This window comes from Silene latifolia, chromosome 6 (genome assembly GCF_048544455.1).
Source record: "Silene latifolia isolate original U9 population chromosome 6, ASM4854445v1, whole genome shotgun sequence".
In the NCBI taxonomy this organism is placed as follows: domain Eukaryota; kingdom Viridiplantae; phylum Streptophyta; class Magnoliopsida; order Caryophyllales; family Caryophyllaceae; genus Silene; species Silene latifolia.
Genome location: NC_133531.1, coordinates 78052679 through 78070089, shown reverse-complemented (window position 1 = coordinate 78070089; position 17411 = coordinate 78052679). Strand labels below are relative to the sequence as shown.

The following is a 17411-nucleotide window of genomic DNA, read 5'->3' as shown; positions in this document are numbered from 1 at the left end:
GAGATAAGTTGTGTGTTAACTTGGCAAAGTATATTGTAGAGAGATAAGGGAGTTTATACCGGTTTATTCGATTTAGTTTTGGGATCCTTTTCTCAATGAGAGAAGTGGAGTATTTATAAACTTTCACCTTTGTCACGTGGTGCCAAGTGGCTAGCGGTGGAAAGACTGTCTTACCCTCGGCCGAGGGACCCATGACGGGCGGCGGGCCTTGTTGACTCCATGCCGAGGGGACTGGATGTGAGTACGCGGATATGCCTCTCGGCAGGCTAGTTCTTGAGCCGAAACCAGTGACAGCCGACGAGCTTTGCCAGTTAAGTTTTAATATGTTGACTTGCTGTCTTTTAGCTTTGACCTTGCTCAATATGTTGACTCGGTCAGCGGGTGCAGAATATGCCCCATCAACAACAAATGACCGGGACAGAGGGAGTACATCGTAATCATAGGATATTAAAAATTGGCCCCGACATCGACAGAGCATTACAAATAGGCCCGTGCATCGTACGGGCATTAAATCTAGTTTTGTTAGTAGAGCTCGATAACTTTATAACAAAGCTCAAATATACTAAATAAGTTGTATATAAAAGCAGTTTTATAATACATCAACTGAGTTTGTTGTTCAATTGAAGAGCACCCTATTAAAAAGCAATCCGTCTCATTGTAAACGGATAGTATCTGTTTGAAGTTGTAAATGGATAACAAGTGCGAGTGCAAAGGAGAGTGGGAAGGCAAGTGAGTTATACATTTCCGATTATCCACTCTCGAGAGGGATCTGGTACGGATGTACGGAGTAGTATCTATGACGATGAAGAAATAGATGAAGTGGGTAAAGTCGGGCATGGCGACGCCGACGCCATTGTTGTTAAAATTACCAATTTTATTATTTTCAATATTAATCACACACTTATCTCCTTCAACGGCTTATATCTCCTCTCGTCTGCGTTACAATGGTGACAAATATCTGACCACCCAAGAACACCGGTTTAATCAATCTCTCGATCACTTCTCCCCTTTTGTATCTTCTTCTTATCCCTCCTTTTTCCTTTTTGCATTCAAGTTTGGTTTTCTGTAATTATTATAAAAAAAACTGTTACTCACTCCGTCACAATCATTTGTTTTCCTCGGATTAAAATACCACTCGCAATTAATATGGAAGGTACAGAGTAGATGTTTTCGGTAATTTTGTTTAAAAAGTTGAATTGTTACCCACGTATAGTAGATGGGTAATTGTTAGAAAATTGTTTGGATAGTTTGATTGATTTGGGCATTAATGTGCTATAGCTTTGCACTATGATTGTTTACGTCACTTTCTGTTTTCCTTTCGAAATTCACCTTAGTTAATCCATTCATAATTATGGAAACAAATGTCTCACGCGAATGCCCATATATCCATTGATTGCTCTTTGTTCTAGCTTGAGCTCTTAATCTTTGTAGCACTGAAATCACGTGAAAATGCAAGTCTAAGTTTATGGTTGAGACTTGAGACTCAATAAATGATTTAAGGTCTAATTCTTAATACTAATGCGTCTTGTCGCCAAAGGAATCTTGTCGCCTCAGTGTGCCTCACGCCTTTTTAAACTAACTTCGCAAATTATAATACTTCTGAAGTACTTTTATTCGGGCTGGGGGGTCATTAGGATTCTTTATACTTGAGTCGTAATGCTGTCACTTGGGTTAAATTTAAAGTCTCAACAATCGTTGTAGTTCAAGCATTCATAATATATTTCCAAATTCAAATTGTTTCCTCCTTGTGTAAACAATGTCTATAATTTAGCTATCTCATGTAATTTACTGAGGTAACATACATAACCTTGGGTGATAACGTTGCAGTTGATAAATATCTTAGACATCGCTACTTGCAGGACCATCGACAATTTGAGCAACGATATTATGAATTTCTTGATGATTTCCGATCTGCTGATGGACCGATATTCTTGCAAATTTGCGGTGAATATTCATGTAATGGGATAACCAATGACTATCTATGTGTGAGTACACTTATTCTCACTGTATTCTTTCATTTTGTCTGATGCGGTAGTTGCAGTCTTAGGCATGGTTTCATTATTTCATGGTTCTTAATCAGCATAGTCAATATGTTTTTAAGAATTGTACTGTGTATTCAGCTATTTTCTTCCATTAATTCATTACATGTACACTTCTACTGCTGTCAACTACAGGCTTTAGCAAAGAAGTTTGGAGCAGCAATTGTTTCTCCTGAACATCGATACTACGGAAAGAGCCTTCCATTTGAATCACACACTACTGAAAATCTTAGATATCTTTCATCTAAGCAAGCTCTCTTTGATTTAGCTTCTTTCCGACAATATTATCAGGTATGATCTTATGTCTCCCGTTGTATTTTTATTTTAATCCTTCAACTTTAAGGTCGTCGGTTGTTATCTCACACAGTCTCAATCCTAGCAGTCAGACAGTGAGGCCTAGGAGAGCCTTTATCAGAAACACCTTTGGCTTTTGTCAAGATTGCCTGCGCTGGGGTGGCCGTTCTTATCTTGGGAAGTTGGGAAGATCTGGCGTTTGTTGCGGGAGACCTTAGGTGACTAATAGTATCTATAATTTTCTCAAAAGACCTTACAATCTAGATTCAAGGGCATTAGTTGTGATCTCAATGGTACCTCATACCCGTTTGAATAACTCGTTTTGGATGATTGGATCATTGGAGTTCGGGAGCTTTTTGTTCAGCCACCCTACCGTATTGGTTTTATTATCCACATCCAGTTTTATTTGTTGTTGGAAGCTCTAAAATGTTGTCTTTTGGTGGTTTTCTTTTTCATCTTAATGTTTTTATCATAAAGTTTTCTGCATAGTTATGAGTATGACCACCTTGATTCTGTGAATTTATCATATATATAGGACTCCGTAATTCATATCCTCCTTTTTATTAGTATTTTTCTCCGTTTTTTCTGTTTTCCTTCTTTTATTTTCATTATTTTACCTATCATTGAAGATTTCAAATAATGATTTGTGCTAGCTGATTCCAAATCAATTGGGGATTAAGGCTCTCTTGTTGTGGTTACAGGAGTCCTTAAACCGTAAGCTGAATCGGTCAAATGTTGAAAATCCGTGGTTTGTGTTTGGTGGGTCTTACGCTGGAGCTCTCAGCGCGTGGTTCCGCCTGAAGTTTCCACATTTGACCTGTGGAAGTCTTGCAAGTTCTGCTGTGGTCCTTGCCGTTTATAACTTCACAGAGTTTGATCAACAGGTGCATGTACTGTACTTATATCTCAATGGCTATCTTATACTCCTATATTATAATAAACTCCACTTATGATTTACTTTGTTGCGCTTCTTTTAGGCAAAGACTCTGCGCTGAACAATTTTTATTTTTTTTTGCTTTCATCCTGATACTCTTGTGTAGGTTGGTATCTCCGCCGGCCCAGAATGTAAAGCTGCATTGCAAGAAGTTACACAGCTTGTTGAAGAAAGACTGAAGGCAAATGCAAAGGAAATAAAGTCACTCTTTGGTGCATCTGAGGTAGGGTCTTATCCGTGTTACAGTCCTTATTGGAACTATATCCATGTAGTATTGTCTCGTCATCTTTTATGGTTTGGTTGTTGCCAATTTAAAGTTTTAAACTAAAATTCCCTTCTCATATTTTTCTTTTCACTTTCTTTCAGTTGAAAGTTGATGGCGATTTTCTCCTTTTTCTGGCTGATGCTGCAGTTATGGCGGTAGGAATAATCTATAAATTTTCTGTTCCATGATTCCGTGTGGTGGTGTGCTTTTTCAGTTGTTCACTTTTTCCAAAACCTTGCAGTTTCAATATGGAAATCCAGATAAGTTGTGCCCTCCTTTGCTTAAAGCTAAGAAGGCTAATCAAGATTTGGTGGTATGCTCTTCTTCATTCTTCTAATATCCTACAATGTACACCACCTTGACGACTATTCAGCGTATTCTGTCGCTGTTTTTCCTGATATCAGTCATATCACCAAGTCTGCTAAGATTTATGTATGTTTTTGCAAATTTTTCACGGAGGAGCATTTTTTGACTTCTTGTAAATTGTTGTTGAATTTTTGGCGTCTTAGTGCTTCAATGACTCCCACAAATGACAGGGTAAGGGAGATCAAATGTGCGTAGCGTTACCCTTGTTTTGTGTTAATAACACAGTGAGGCCGCTTTTGGATGGTCCATAATGCAAGTTGCATCAAGAATTGCATTGAATAATTGTTGTTTCACATAAAACAAGCACAACCATTTTGTTCAAAATGGCTGTCTGTTTTATCCAGTAATGTGAAGCCAAGTCAGCCTCACTATACATATTCTCACCTATTTACCTATGACTCTATGAGGGAAGATTTGTATTTCATTTACATGTGTGACATGGAAGTTCTTTCTGTGCATTTTCTTTGAAATGTAATCTCTCTATGTCGGTCTGTGTCCTCCTTTTCCCCGAGGAATTAGGTGAGTCTACTTATTGAATTTTGTCTCTTTATATACAGGCTGTTTATGCTTCATATGTGAAAGACTTCTATATTGAAACCTTTGGTGCCAGTGTTAAAACATATAGCCAAGAGCATTTGAAGAACTCTACTGTTGGTGAAGATAGTGAAGACAGATTGTGGTGGTTCCAAGTTTGCAGCGAAGTTGCATATTTCCAGGTGGCTCCAGCAAATGATAGTATTCGATCTTCTAAAATTGACACAAGGTTGTTTTTTCTTTCTTGTAATGGCATGCTCCTGTATGTTTACTCGTATGCCTTCTATATTTTTTTCAGGAAAAATTCACTTTGGTGCTCATACTTTTCACTAATTCCTTGCTGAGTTCTCACTTTGGTGGCCTAAATGTAATGAACACAAATGGTTTTTAGCATGATTAATTGTGTGTAACTTTTGCATAATTCGCCTTACAATTTACACTGATATTACTTTTCGCTCTTCACTATGCTTAAATATGTCACTAATTTAGATGGATCTTGACAATTGTATACCTTAGCCCTTAGTTCACCATAGTGGGAAAATTCTCAAATCTCATGTCAATAGAGTGAAAAATTGATCTAAGGTCAGCAAAGACCATGGAAGTTTTAGTATTTTTAATGCTTTTACTTTATAATTGCTGTTAAATTTGGATATGCAGGTACCATTTGGACCTTTGCAGGAATGTTTTCGGCGGTAATGTATACCCTGAGGTTGAGGCAACTAACTTATATTATGGAGGGTTGCAGATAGCAGGTTCGTGGACCTGCCTTCCCATCTGTTGTTAAATTGTGTTGTGTGCATCTGAGATGCTTTATGTTTGGTGAAGCTGAAAGACCACCTCATTATCTCGACAGAGCTGGCAGCACAAAAATTGTTAAGTAAGAATCCAAGACCTTAAATTGAGTTTCAGACACATTAAGTGAAACTTAAACTTTGGAATGTACTTTCTCCCTATTAAAAGGGATTTGGTTAGTTCCATCCATAAACCCTTGAAAATATGACTTTGTGGTCGTGTAGTAATCCACTGAACTATGTTGTCCTGAGAATTTGTTTAATTGTTTAGTTAATCTGCGCTTCCTCCATTTCTGATGAACCCTGTGACTCTTCTTCTTTGGGGTTTATGGTGGAATAAAGCAAAATGGCTTACTAAACTGGCTGCATCTTTTCACTGTGGAGTAGCAGTCATTCAATGCAATTTGCGACGAATCTTCACACCTTGGGTCATTTGGAAACAGCCTCTCTGTGTTAGCAACACAGAGATAAGGCTGCCTACATTCGACCCTCGTTACCTCGCTATTTGTTGGGTAATGTTGTTGTATTTAGTTAATCTGCCTTGTAAATGTCAGGTTCAAAGATAGTGTTTGCGAATGGCTCACAAGACCCTTGGAGACGTGCATCGAAACAGATCTCATCCCCAGGCAGTGAGTAACTTCTATATAAAAGTCGATAAATTTCATTTTAAAAATGACTATTTTTTTCAGCTTTGGAGGTACCAGACCAGCTTCTCATTAATGAGCTGTTGCACTCTCGTGCCTTAAATTGGTGCCCGGAAGGCTTCTGTTGTTAAATTGGAAATTCATATTCTTATCTGAAGTCATGCATAATCTCATATGCTCTTAAACAGTTATTGAATTCTGAACTGACGAATGCGTCTTACTTTACTTCATCGAGAATTTGATTGTATTAATTAGTTGATCAGATTGTTAGTTGAACATATATGTTTCCTTTCACATTTAGTTGGGCTTTTGAGATATTTAGTTAGAGTAATGGACATTATGATGCAGTCATGCGGATTCAATAATTCTAATTTCTCGGTCCTGATAAAGTCTTGTTTGTAATTTCAGTGCCTTCTTATCTCATCACGTGTCATAATTGTGGCCATTGCTCTGATGTGCGGGGTTGCCCACAGTCACCAGTGAGTATGGCAGGTACGCTACACCTTACAGGGATGCTATTTACTGTTTTCCATGAGTACTCCATAGTCTGTAACATTCAGCTTATGTGAAGATTATAGTGATGTTGTGGGAATAGTAACTGTATATTACGAGAATATATTGGAAAGTCGACATCGCTTGCTCACCCAAGTCAATGAGGCAAGTATAAGTGGAATGGATGTAGTCTCATACTTTGTTCTATAAGGTCTTGCTTGCCATCAACCTTTGAGAATGCTTTTTTTTTTTTTTTAAGTTATTCAGAATCCATCTGTTTCTCAATGACTGTCCTACTGTTTTTATATTCCCCCGAAATTACTCTCTTTGCACAAAGATATTACTTTCCACTATTTTATGTGAGATTGCCATAAAATGTGCGTGGACAACCAAATTAGGGACAGATGTAGCACTGGACAACCAAATTTACGTGGTAGATGTAATCTTTCCTCGAGCTATTAGCTGAGCAAAGTTGAACTCTGTCAATGATGAGATACGAGAAGGAATACTTTGATACTTTTGGCACAGTTGAGAGATGGCGCCAATTAGTGTCAAGATGAGAGAGGAAAAGTTGAGACGGTTTTGTGCGTTTGTCACACTCACATGAGAAGGGGAATGCGGAAGAAGAAAAGGCAGAAAGTAAAATATTGTCCATACCCCGTGAAATTTTTGAGAATTGCCAGTTTCATTGAAATACGTCCGAAAACTCAAGAAATTTGTCTGCTGCCCTCACTAGATTTTTAAAATTACCTTTTTTAGATGTGCCATTACTTTAGCTTGAACTTATTGTTGAAATTCAATTGCATGTGTGAACCAAGCTAAACATTTCAATTCTCCGACTCAGGGGACTCTAAAGGTTGCAGCTCTCCTGATGCTGTCAACAAAGTCAGACAACATATTACAGAACACATTGATCTGTGGTTGTCTGAGTGCGGAGATGTTGGTGGGTATTGGAGTGCAATGAAACCTAAGACGTTGCTATCCTCGTAGAGTTTGCGTTACTTCTGTTGCATTCCATATTTTCCCTCTCTGGAAACCTTCAATCTTGTACTTTTACCAGCTTATCTGTCCATACTATAAAATAATCTCGATTTAGGTGACTGATGAATTTCAAGACATGGAAATATCAGCCTGTACCTCTTTTACATGGTAATTTGGGTACTCTATTCACAACATTAAGTTTATATGGAGCATAAAAGCTTTTTTCTTTTTTAATGATTGTCCTGGTGCTATTCCAAGTGGATATTCTATACTTTGTTTTTCCTTCAGCATCAGGAAGCTTTGTATTTGATGTTTTTTTCTTTTCTGTCCATATTTAACGATAAAAATAATTTACGCCAAAGAGCAAAATTGTTCCAAACTTTCTAGGATTGAATGTAGCTTCATTACATGAAATCATGGAGTACAGGAGTACACCATGGTAAAAAGATGGGAGAAAAATACAAAAGGGGGTAAAATACAACAGCATATAGAACTCCGGTTTAATAGTCAAGCTTAGTAAGTGTAGCCTTCGACAAACATTCCTTCCTTGGCCTCGTCAGACTCGCCTTCACCAGTGTACTTGCCGAGTTGAGCAAGGGAGTTGGCCTTAGCGCGGACTAGCAAGGTCTCTTGGGCGGCCTGGACATTCTCGGCCCGTCCTCCCCATGTCTTAAGGCAGGTGTTCTGGAGAGCTCTGGCATATGAAAATGATACATGCCACGGGTTTGATGCTTGGTTCATCGCATTCAAGTTTAGGGTTGCTTCCACTTCAGATTGTCCACCTGACAAAAACTGCACCACAAGATTTAAGCACAAGGGTGAGTTGTATTTTTTATTTCGCATTTAGTAGCAGGTTATGCTACTCAACCTCTGCTATTTTATGGAAAGTTTCATGTTTTGGGTTGAAAGTGAGGCACCTAAATGTCATACCCATGTCTGAGAGTCAAGTCACACACAGTCACACACATGTATATGAGTAATATGAAGAGTCGGTGGGAGAACCTTTTCTTGCAAGAGACTGTCTCATTGTATGATTTGACTCGGAAGTAACATCGTCAAGCTTCAAAAGTACTATAGAATGTATACATACTTTTTGATGCTCGAATGTGTTACTTTAAGTCTCATGTACGAATTTGTATAATAAACATGTACTTGTTTAACTAGAGTTTTGGGGGTACTTGCCATAATTCCAGGAACAGCTGGAGGAATGCGCTGGCGGAGAAGGTTGAGGGTGTAATTAGCAACCTGTTCCGGAGTAGCGCGATCCTTGCATTCGGCACCAGGAGTGACCATGCTAGGCTTCAGGAGGATACCTTCAAACATGACATTGTTCTCCGCTAGGTAGAAGAAAACTTCAGCCCACACTTTTTTCGCCACCTCAAATGTCCTGTCAATTCCATGTTCACCATCCAACAGTATTTCTGGTTCCACAATTGGAACCAATCCATTGTCCTGCATAACCCACAAATTAATCGACCAAAGATCTAGATCATGGTTGTAACTAAGATGTGGGTATACTAAATATAGTGTTTTGAAGAACACTTGTGAAGGGTATAGGATAGCAGAAAAAGGAAAGTAGGGGAGTCCACGCAGGGATAAAGGGACAATTGCGATAATCAGGTGTTGAGACGCATGTTTGATGAGGCAGGCGCTTCGTGCAACTGGAAAGTGGAAACCCTCAAAGGAGGATATTAGCTTATAGCTACACCGGAATGAATAATTCGAGTTTGGAGTTGGTTATTTTTTTGTGTGTTTCATTTGCACTCTTGGTTCCTACACTGTGTGCAGGTCCATTATGCACTCCTGTGGCTGTTTTAGCCTTAATAAACTACTTATTCAAAAGTAGAAAATTCAGAGACAAAGGAGAGAATGCGTCAGTGTGATTACCTGAGAAATAGCAGCATAGCGAGCAAGACCCCAAGCGGCTTCTTTCACAGCCAGTGCAGATGGTCCATTAGGAATGCTAACCACTGTACGCCTTCACAAATAGCAGAATAGCAAGGCAGTCACAAAATATCCAAATTGAGGTGTGTTTCTATTTTTATTTGTTTTATATTATTTTATTTTTCTAAGGACACTACAGTGAGTGTTTATGTTACGATTTCAGACAGGAAACCAAGAAAGGGCATAGAAGCAAGAGTGGTTTACCATTTGGCAAAACGTGCGCCCTGCTGGTAGTATGCAGCAGAACGGGAGGCTAGTCCGTCCAGACCTTGGCACCATGACTCATTGTTTGATCCAGCCAGGGGAACCAAACCCTGTCAGACATATATCAGTACAGCTCCACGCGTTAGCCATGCAATTACCCGCCCATTAAAGTGATCAAGTATGACTATTCTTGCATCAGGCCTTCTCATTGTATGAGACAGTAGCAAAATGTATCAACTTCAGAGCATTCTTCTAAATTTCAAATCGTATTACAGTTGCAACTAGTAGACCCGACAGAAAGCTCACTTGGGTTAGGTCGTAGAGATTCACAACTATCAAGTCCTTTCAGATACTAGTCAGATTAGGTCGGTGGTTGGGGGTTGGGTTATTTTCGGGTTTAGTTCTAGTCAATTTGGGTTAGGTCAGTTTTACAAAGGTCTAGTTACAAAAGGTTGCTTTAAAGTTCATAGTATTATTTTCATTCTCATGCAAAATTAGCAAATCAAGTTTTATAACTCCCAAGTGTCAGTTTCGATACTGACCTTGTCCACCTTAATACCAGGCACAATGTTCTGCTCAATGAGAACATCAACAATCTTTTTACCATCAACGGTGGATTGATAAAGGGTCTCCTCGAAAAGGATGGCTCCAGAGATGTACTGACCCAGACCAGGGGCTGAAACAAGCAGGGTTCTGTACGCCTGGCGGTTGGCCTCTGTGTTCTCTAATCCGATGGATGCAAGCCTCTTTCCGCAGGTAGCATTTGACTCGTCCATGGCCAGGATTCCACGCCCTGGTGTTGCTATTGTTTTCTGCAGGTAACATTCCCATAAATTAATGAAAAGTAAGCAGCTCATTCTCCACATTACATTGTACCTACATACTTACATAGTACTCATTGAGATGCGGTTCTCAACTATTCATGAAACTATCAATGTGGCTGCCTCCCTTTTCGAGAAAGAACAGAAAAACAGAGTAATGTTGAATCGAGTTCCTTTGAGGACTCCTCACACACTGCTATTAACCAGATTGGATTTGAAAGACAGACATGCTTTACTTTTCATACAAATTTTAAAAATAAAAGGCTCGTTGATGTTATTAGAAAGTTCATCTAGCCAATCTTTATAGTCTCAGGACTCAATTTCATTATTTCAGGTAACATAGTAGTAACATACTATTATATTATTTCAACTCCATCAAGCATGTCCATAGTCAACTGTATGTATATTTGATTGACCTATTCAAGCCATGCAAGGAAATTCTATTGGTAAATCTAAGTATTTTAGAAAATTATTTCCGGCCCTCGTCTTTTATTTTCTATACAAATAATTCATCATCATCAAACAACCAAGAAGGGTGTTTTTAAGATAGGGAGTATCTAGAATGAATGAGAACATGATATATCATGTATGTATAAAGTTTCAGACAAGGACATACCGCGGTTTTGACAAGTTCATCAGCATAGCTAGCTTTAACAGAGAGCGAGGATGAGGCAGAGGAGTTGGACTTGGCGAGGGACACCGAAGAGAACTGGCGAAGGGACTGACCCTTAACCCAATCACACTTGTCCAACTTAGTTGGGGATGTCTTGAGAAGAGAAGCTGATGCTGTTGCCATTTTTCAGTTGCTAAAAAGTAGTATATCTTCCAACTGTTTTAAATGCAATGCAATGCCTGCCTTCTCTTCCTTATCTTTACACATGCTCTACATTTTTATAGTACCTTAATCAAGCATGGGGATATCCCCTTTGAGGCTGCTATACTTTAGCCAATTATTGCTTGCCAACTTGGATCATCTTTGGTTACTATTTATGACCTGGCATTTTCTCTAAATACAAAATATCAATTTCTTTTCTTGCTATTTTTTTATTTCTTTGTTTTGCATCTTTTTTTTTTTTAGGGGAACCATGTTCTCTTGCCCAACACAATCTAATAAACTCACTAAAACTTATATGAGATTGTCTCATATAAGATTCGTCTATGGAAAGAAAAACCCGATAGACTTGCTTGTCTAACCATTTATTTTACACTTCAAACTACTAGCTTCGTTAGTTTATATATTATGTACATTTTTCAAATTGCATCCCATATTTTTCAAAAAGCGGTCAAATCAATTGAATGGAGCGAGTATATTATCGCTTGTACAATTCAAATCGATACAAAGTAGTCATCATGTATTGAGTATCGGTAGGTACATTGCAATGCAAAAGTCAAATTTTTTTTTTTTTTTCAGTATTTTTATCAAAAGAGCGCAATTTTAAAATAAGACCATCAGAAACACTCAAATTATCGTTTGACTTTGTCACCCAAAATGGTGATTTTAGACGATTTCACAACAGAAGACTCTAATTTCCGGTGTGTTTATATTTGTTTAAATTGATAGAGAATCACCAGTCACCACAATACATGAGTGAATCGTGAAATTGTGGCCACACTAATCAGTAAAGGTAGGTGACAGACTAAGAATATGGTTCTGGTTTCTCCCTCCAATATTTTTCAACTTTCTGTTAATACTAATTTGTCCCTTCATAACTTTAGGTCCCTTCAAAACAACGGCCAGCAGTGTCCAGTGTCCAATGTCCAGAATTAAATGGGTTCCTCTAATTTCCCTTCAAATATCTAAGGCATCTTTCATGATTCTCACATCACAGAATTTCGGACACATTGTCCTGTTTCTACTGAAATAGCACGCACCACCACTGATTCACTCTGTCAATTCTTCAACTAGCGGAACAGGTTTATACAGACGAATTCCTTTGAGACACTCGGATATTTTCACCAAGAAAAATGAAGCGGAAAAAATAAAGAACAAGTTTGGTTCCATTCTCATAGAGAAGAATATCTCAGTCTATTTCATGACTCTCATCAACCTGAATCAGTAACCCAACCACATCAATGTCAATTCACCGGGTACAAACTACAGTGACCTGCAGATCTCCGCAAGAACCCAGAGGAACACACTAATACAAGAAGAGCCCCAGTATGATAACTGAAGACGTGCAATTACCATGCAAATGGTATGGTAAAGGAAGTCCAGCATACACATCGGGTTACCCAGCATTAAGAATATAACGAGGCTGTTTCCAAATGACCCAGAATGAAATTGTGTCCTGAATTAGATTTAATGACCACCACTTCACGATTAAAATAGGCAACCACTTTGCCATTTTGCCCTGTTCACATATATAGAACAACGAGTCCTTGGCAACAATGGACGAGTCCTTAGCAACAATGGAAGTGCAAATGGTAAGTACACAGCCCTCAACAATTTGATGCGGGCATATGATATTCGAAATATCCGAGCTTGTATAGAGGGTTAAAAAAAACAAACTCAAATTGCCAAATTGGTCCGTGTATGCAAAATGCAATAATTGATAGGCTGATAGCTGCGCCAAGGATGTGGGTTCCATGTAGTACTTGCTAAGACAACAAGCCTAGTGGATCCCAAAATCATAATTTCCCAAAGTATGAGCCATAGAGATCTCAGACTCATTGACACAACAAAGAGATGAATAAAAAAAAAAAAAAAAAAATCTAATTTTGCACCATTTGCATGGAATCCTCTACTCATTGTATAAGAATTAAGAATATACTCAAACAACTTCACTGTTACAAGCCTCAAATCCTGCACAAATTCTAGTAAAAAGCAAAAGACAAATACTAAGTGACAACCTGCAAAATCTTGGATGGTGGCAGTAGTACTATTTCAGATACGTAGAGGCCACCCAGAGAAGCACATAGGTTATCAATGAGGTCATCACTTCGAAACTCCTGAACCCTTTTACCAGTGGTATTGGAGGAATGATAGATACCATCAGAAAGGTACCAACGAGCCATGAGAAAATAAAAGCTCCAGCCCTGCACCATGTTAAGTATACTTCATCACTGATATAACTGCTACAATAGAATACACTTGGCCAACATCTTAATAAACTTTACAGCACCTAATCAAAGTAATCTTACATGATAAACCGTGGACACACAAGCAACTCAATTGTCTTTGAAAGATTTACATGGGTAACCGACTACGAACTGAATGAGAAACAAAAGGAACACTGTTGACAGTTAAGAAAGACGATGGATATATTCAAATGCAGCACTTGTTGAGAAAGCTGAGCAACTGCTTGTTGTGTGCTGTGACTGACTGTGTCTGGATTTGGAAACTCCAAAGAGAATGACGGTATCTGAGATTTTTCTATTTACATATGAACCAGACATTCATTGTTCTTTGGTCTCAAATTATGACGCAATAGAGCAAAATGGCTCACTAAACTAGATACACTTCTTTTTATTATGAGTAGCAGGCATCTCAACGCCATTCTCAACGCAACTTTCATTTTGAGTCATCACTACCCCCTCTTTGCGGGAGCCCTTAAGGAAGGCAACATGATAATGTTGTTGCATTCAAGTTTAAAGAATGAAAAGAGATGTTAATCCTACATTCACGTGTGATCATCCTAGCAAAAACCTATGTCACTACTCCTGTAGTCCTATTCTTTACTTTTGAGACCATACCTGTGTCCAACATAACACTCAGATATGGGTATGGTATGAACTATGGAGTCAGTACTTTTCACTTCTTTAAACGAATATAGAAAGCGAGGGCTTCATGATAAAACATAAGGAAAAGACAAGTAATATGGAGCATATAATATGATTTTTGATGACTTTAAAGCCTTGTGTGTAGAACAACTCTCCAATTTCACTTCATAAAATCTCATATTTCATTAAATAAAAAGGTTTTCAAGACATGTACTGAGGACGGAGTTCCCGTGTCTCATATTTTTAAATCTTGCCAAGTTCTACCCCTGAATATGCACCCATATCTGACAAAACGACACACATACTCGAGTCCAAGTAACATAAAAGCAAATTACAAGAATTAAAAAGAAACACAAGATTGAGATCAAAGATTACATACCCATAAAGGAACGCCCGTAATTTGCTGTTCAGTCTGCTATGAACAAAATATATTGTAGCCACTAAAGAAATGGCAACCTGAAGGGTTGGGCCTTCTTCGGTGGGAAAGAGGACAGTTAAGACTCCAAGCACTAAGAATACAATAGCTGTCTTCACAATGAGTTTGGTGTCTGCAGGAGTACGGAACCTGTTCATGACAGCTTGCACATAGCGGGACTGTGTCACATCTCTTACTTTCTTTTTAATATGAAGCTTAGGTCTCCGTCTTTCATGAAACTGCTGCATGATTATTTTGTTATGAGCGGCTTCAATAGCATCAACACTTGGTTGGTGACCTGCATATCTTTGTAATAGAAAGTTCCTTGCAGCGTTGATTTCTTCTTCAGAAGCTTCACTGCTAATACCGAGTCTTTTGTAGGGATCTTTGATGTTGATCCTCGGAAAGACATCTGCACAAAACATGACGTTAGAATAGATGACGTAAACGACATTAACACAAGAAATCTACATATGATCGACATTTAAAGGACTCAACAAGAAACAACGCAACACATGATTATGACAGCAACTAAACATAATAATGGAAGTCAGGAACCTAGACATGACACTAATATTGAATTAGAAGAAGTATATAGGTAAGAAGTCTCCAGAAGTTTTGGATGATACCTGTAATGTACTCCCCATCACCCAAGTCATATAACTCATAGTAGCTTTGCTCGTCATAAATACAATCCGATTTGGAAATATCTTGGCAAGTCAACGGATGAGATTTTACTAAGTACACTAACAAGAGGACCACAACTAGGATTTTGTTGTCAACAACACACAAGCAACATGAAAAATGACAAGCTTTTCTAAAGCTACTTCCCATATTAAGGCCCTTGGATAGTTGAATGTCCAGATATGAACAATTAACTACACAGGGGAGACAAAAAGAGAAGGGCATCTAAGTCCTGGGTGGGACAAACTAACGTGATTCATTTCATGGTATACCATTTTGTCACAAGAGGCATTTTCCTCCAGCCAAACAGAAGTCTTCACACATGCTATCTACTAATGTCATGGTTATGCATCAATTTGAGTGATCTCAGAATTGGTACCAGTGGCCTTATCTCGTTCATCACACTAAAGATAAATTTGACCACATCAAAATGTGGCCGCGGTAACCTTCAACACCTTCATAATTGGCTAAGGTGTTGAAGGTTAACTACATAGGGAAGACAAAAGGAATTAAGGAGAAGGGCATCTAAATCCTACATGGGACAAGCTAACCTGGTTCATTCATAGTACCAAAGTCGCAAGAGGCATTTTCCTCCAGCCAAAAAGAAGTCTTCACACGCACTATCTACTAATGTCATGGTTACGAATCAGTTTGAGCTTTGATCTCAAAATTTGTGTCAGTGGCCTGATCTCGTTCATTACACTAAAAGTGAATCTGACCACAACAAAATGTGACCGCGGTAACCTTCAGCACCTTGATAATCGGGTCACAATACGGAGTAACAGACGATATGTAATACCGTGACAAATGTCCTATATAATGCATTCCACATAAGAGTACCATGCATAGAATCACAAACAAGAATATCAAATTTCCAGAATAAGCCACATAAGAAGCAACAATCCTCAAAACACCAAAGAAAAAAATTCATTACAGTTCCAACCATAGAAAGAGCTTAGAGGAGCAACAATTACCAAATTGGTTATTCATAGCATCGCCAAAGGATGCATCCATAGCACAGCTGATCATATTAATTCGCCTACGGCACTGTTTTCTCACACCTTGAGCCAAGCTATTTCTGCAAAACATAATTCAAGCACATTCAAACATTGGTTCACTTTTACACATACCAAAATACAAAGAAGGCGATAAAAAAAGACCTTTGGACTCCGAGAAAATTCCCGCTTCTAGGCATTCTAACCATCGAACAGGCAGAAACTCGAGCATTTGACAATCTCGATTCTCGAGTAGGCAAGTGAATACTATAAGCCGATAAAGTACCAGCTACACCAGTAACAGACATCTTTCTGAACTAATACCTGAACCCCAGATGACAAACCTAGTAACTACCCTAAAAGAAACCCAATCAAAACCTGCAAAGTCACACAATTTATCATCAAACCTTAACCCAAATCATATTATAGGTTAAAAAGTTGAAATCAGTAAGCAGAAGTAATTCTGAGCAGTGAAAACACACAAAAAACAACAGCATTTTCAGTGGGGCATTTCGTCGAACAGATAACGAGCAACAACGAAACATCAAAATGACAAAAAAACAAACAAGTTCTAAGATTGACCCACTAAAGAATAGGTCATAATTGCTTGAAAAAACATAGAATTAGTAGTTTAAAGAGGAGCGTATTTTTCTCAGACATGAAAATGTGACAATTAGGGTAAATTACAAGGGGTCATATATTTGTGTACCAAAATTAAGGGAGAATTTGAGATATACTAACCTCAAAATAAGACTTGAGAAATAACTAGGTCCAAATTTGTTCTCTTTTTTCTACTAATTGTTTGTTTGTTTGATTTTTTTTTTTTTTTGGTTGTTCATCTGCTTTGCAGTAGAGCAAAGCAAGCTACATACATGTAAGCCATAGTTGCTGAGTAGATGAAATGCGAAAACATATATTTTCAATATACTTATGTTTTCAGTTACAATATAAGCATATTTCCGTTGTAGTCTAGTTGGTTAGGATACTCGGCTCTCACCCGAGAGACCCGGGTTCAAGTCCCGGCAACGGAATGTTTTTTTGCTCAAGTAATTCTAACTTTCTAACCAAAAATTCGTAATAAATTATCGAGAAATCGTAAAATTAGACTGTGATACAACATGTTTTTTTTAATTAAATATTTTAATTTATCCTACGTTAATACTTAGGTAGGAACCTTAATCTACTAAAAGAATAGGTGAATTCACAAACTTTTCTCTCCAAAAAGCATATTTTTAAATAAGGAGGCTAGTGATAATTTAGTTGTATTCACTAAATAAGGAAATTAATA

At 38.1% G+C, this 17411-nt stretch overlaps 3 protein-coding genes and 1 non-coding gene across 5 annotated transcripts; 2 read left to right on the top strand and 2 right to left on the bottom strand.

Annotated features, from left to right (window-relative positions):
* The first annotated feature begins 670 nt into the window (after positions 1-670).
* Positions 671-8795, top strand: LOC141586897 (putative serine protease EDA2). 2 transcript variants are annotated; one of them, XR_012519650.1, is made up of 13 exons: positions 697-1012; positions 1860-1985; positions 2175-2330; positions 3035-3217; positions 3374-3490; positions 3634-3687; positions 3774-3845; positions 4456-4661; positions 5090-5184; positions 5258-5309; positions 5778-5852; positions 6276-6359; positions 7204-7574. XR_012519650.1 is itself a non-coding variant. In XM_074408292.1 (12 exons), the coding sequence occupies exons 1-12, from the start codon at positions 815-817 to the stop codon at positions 7347-7349; spliced, it is 1512 nt and encodes a 503-aa protein (XP_074264393.1). In that variant the 5' UTR covers positions 671-814; the 3' UTR covers positions 7350-8795. The 2 variants fall into 2 exon arrangements, 1 of the variants encoding a protein (XP_074264393.1); XM_074408292.1 differs by lacking the exon at positions 5258-5309 and having other exon boundaries at positions 671-1012; positions 7204-8795.
* On the bottom strand, positions 7710-11196 carry LOC141586898 (fructose-bisphosphate aldolase 2, chloroplastic). Its single transcript, XM_074408294.1, has 6 exons — positions 10926-11196; positions 10031-10300; positions 9489-9598; positions 9228-9318; positions 8523-8792; positions 7710-8132 (listed from the first exon to the last, which is right to left on the bottom strand). Exons 1-6 carry the CDS (start codon positions 11103-11105, stop codon positions 7854-7856), a joined length of 1200 nt encoding a protein of 399 aa, XP_074264395.1. The 5' UTR covers positions 11106-11196; the 3' UTR covers positions 7710-7853.
* A 1839-nt stretch (positions 11197-13035) lies between these two features.
* On the bottom strand, positions 13036-16993 carry LOC141586896 (protein CHAPERONE-LIKE PROTEIN OF POR1, chloroplastic). The gene is made up of 5 exons (XM_074408291.1): positions 16865-16993; positions 16289-16501; positions 16103-16206; positions 14409-14856; positions 13036-13345 (listed from the first exon to the last, which is right to left on the bottom strand). The coding sequence occupies exons 2-5, from the start codon at positions 16429-16431 to the stop codon at positions 13189-13191; spliced, it is 852 nt and encodes a 283-aa protein (XP_074264392.1). The 5' UTR covers positions 16432-16501; positions 16865-16993; the 3' UTR covers positions 13036-13188.
* An 88-nt stretch (positions 16994-17081) lies between these two features.
* On the top strand, positions 17082-17154 carry TRNAE-CUC (transfer RNA glutamic acid (anticodon CUC)). Its single transcript has one exon. It is a non-coding gene; the product is annotated as a tRNA-Glu (tRNA).
* Positions 17155-17411: the final 257 nt, after the last annotated feature.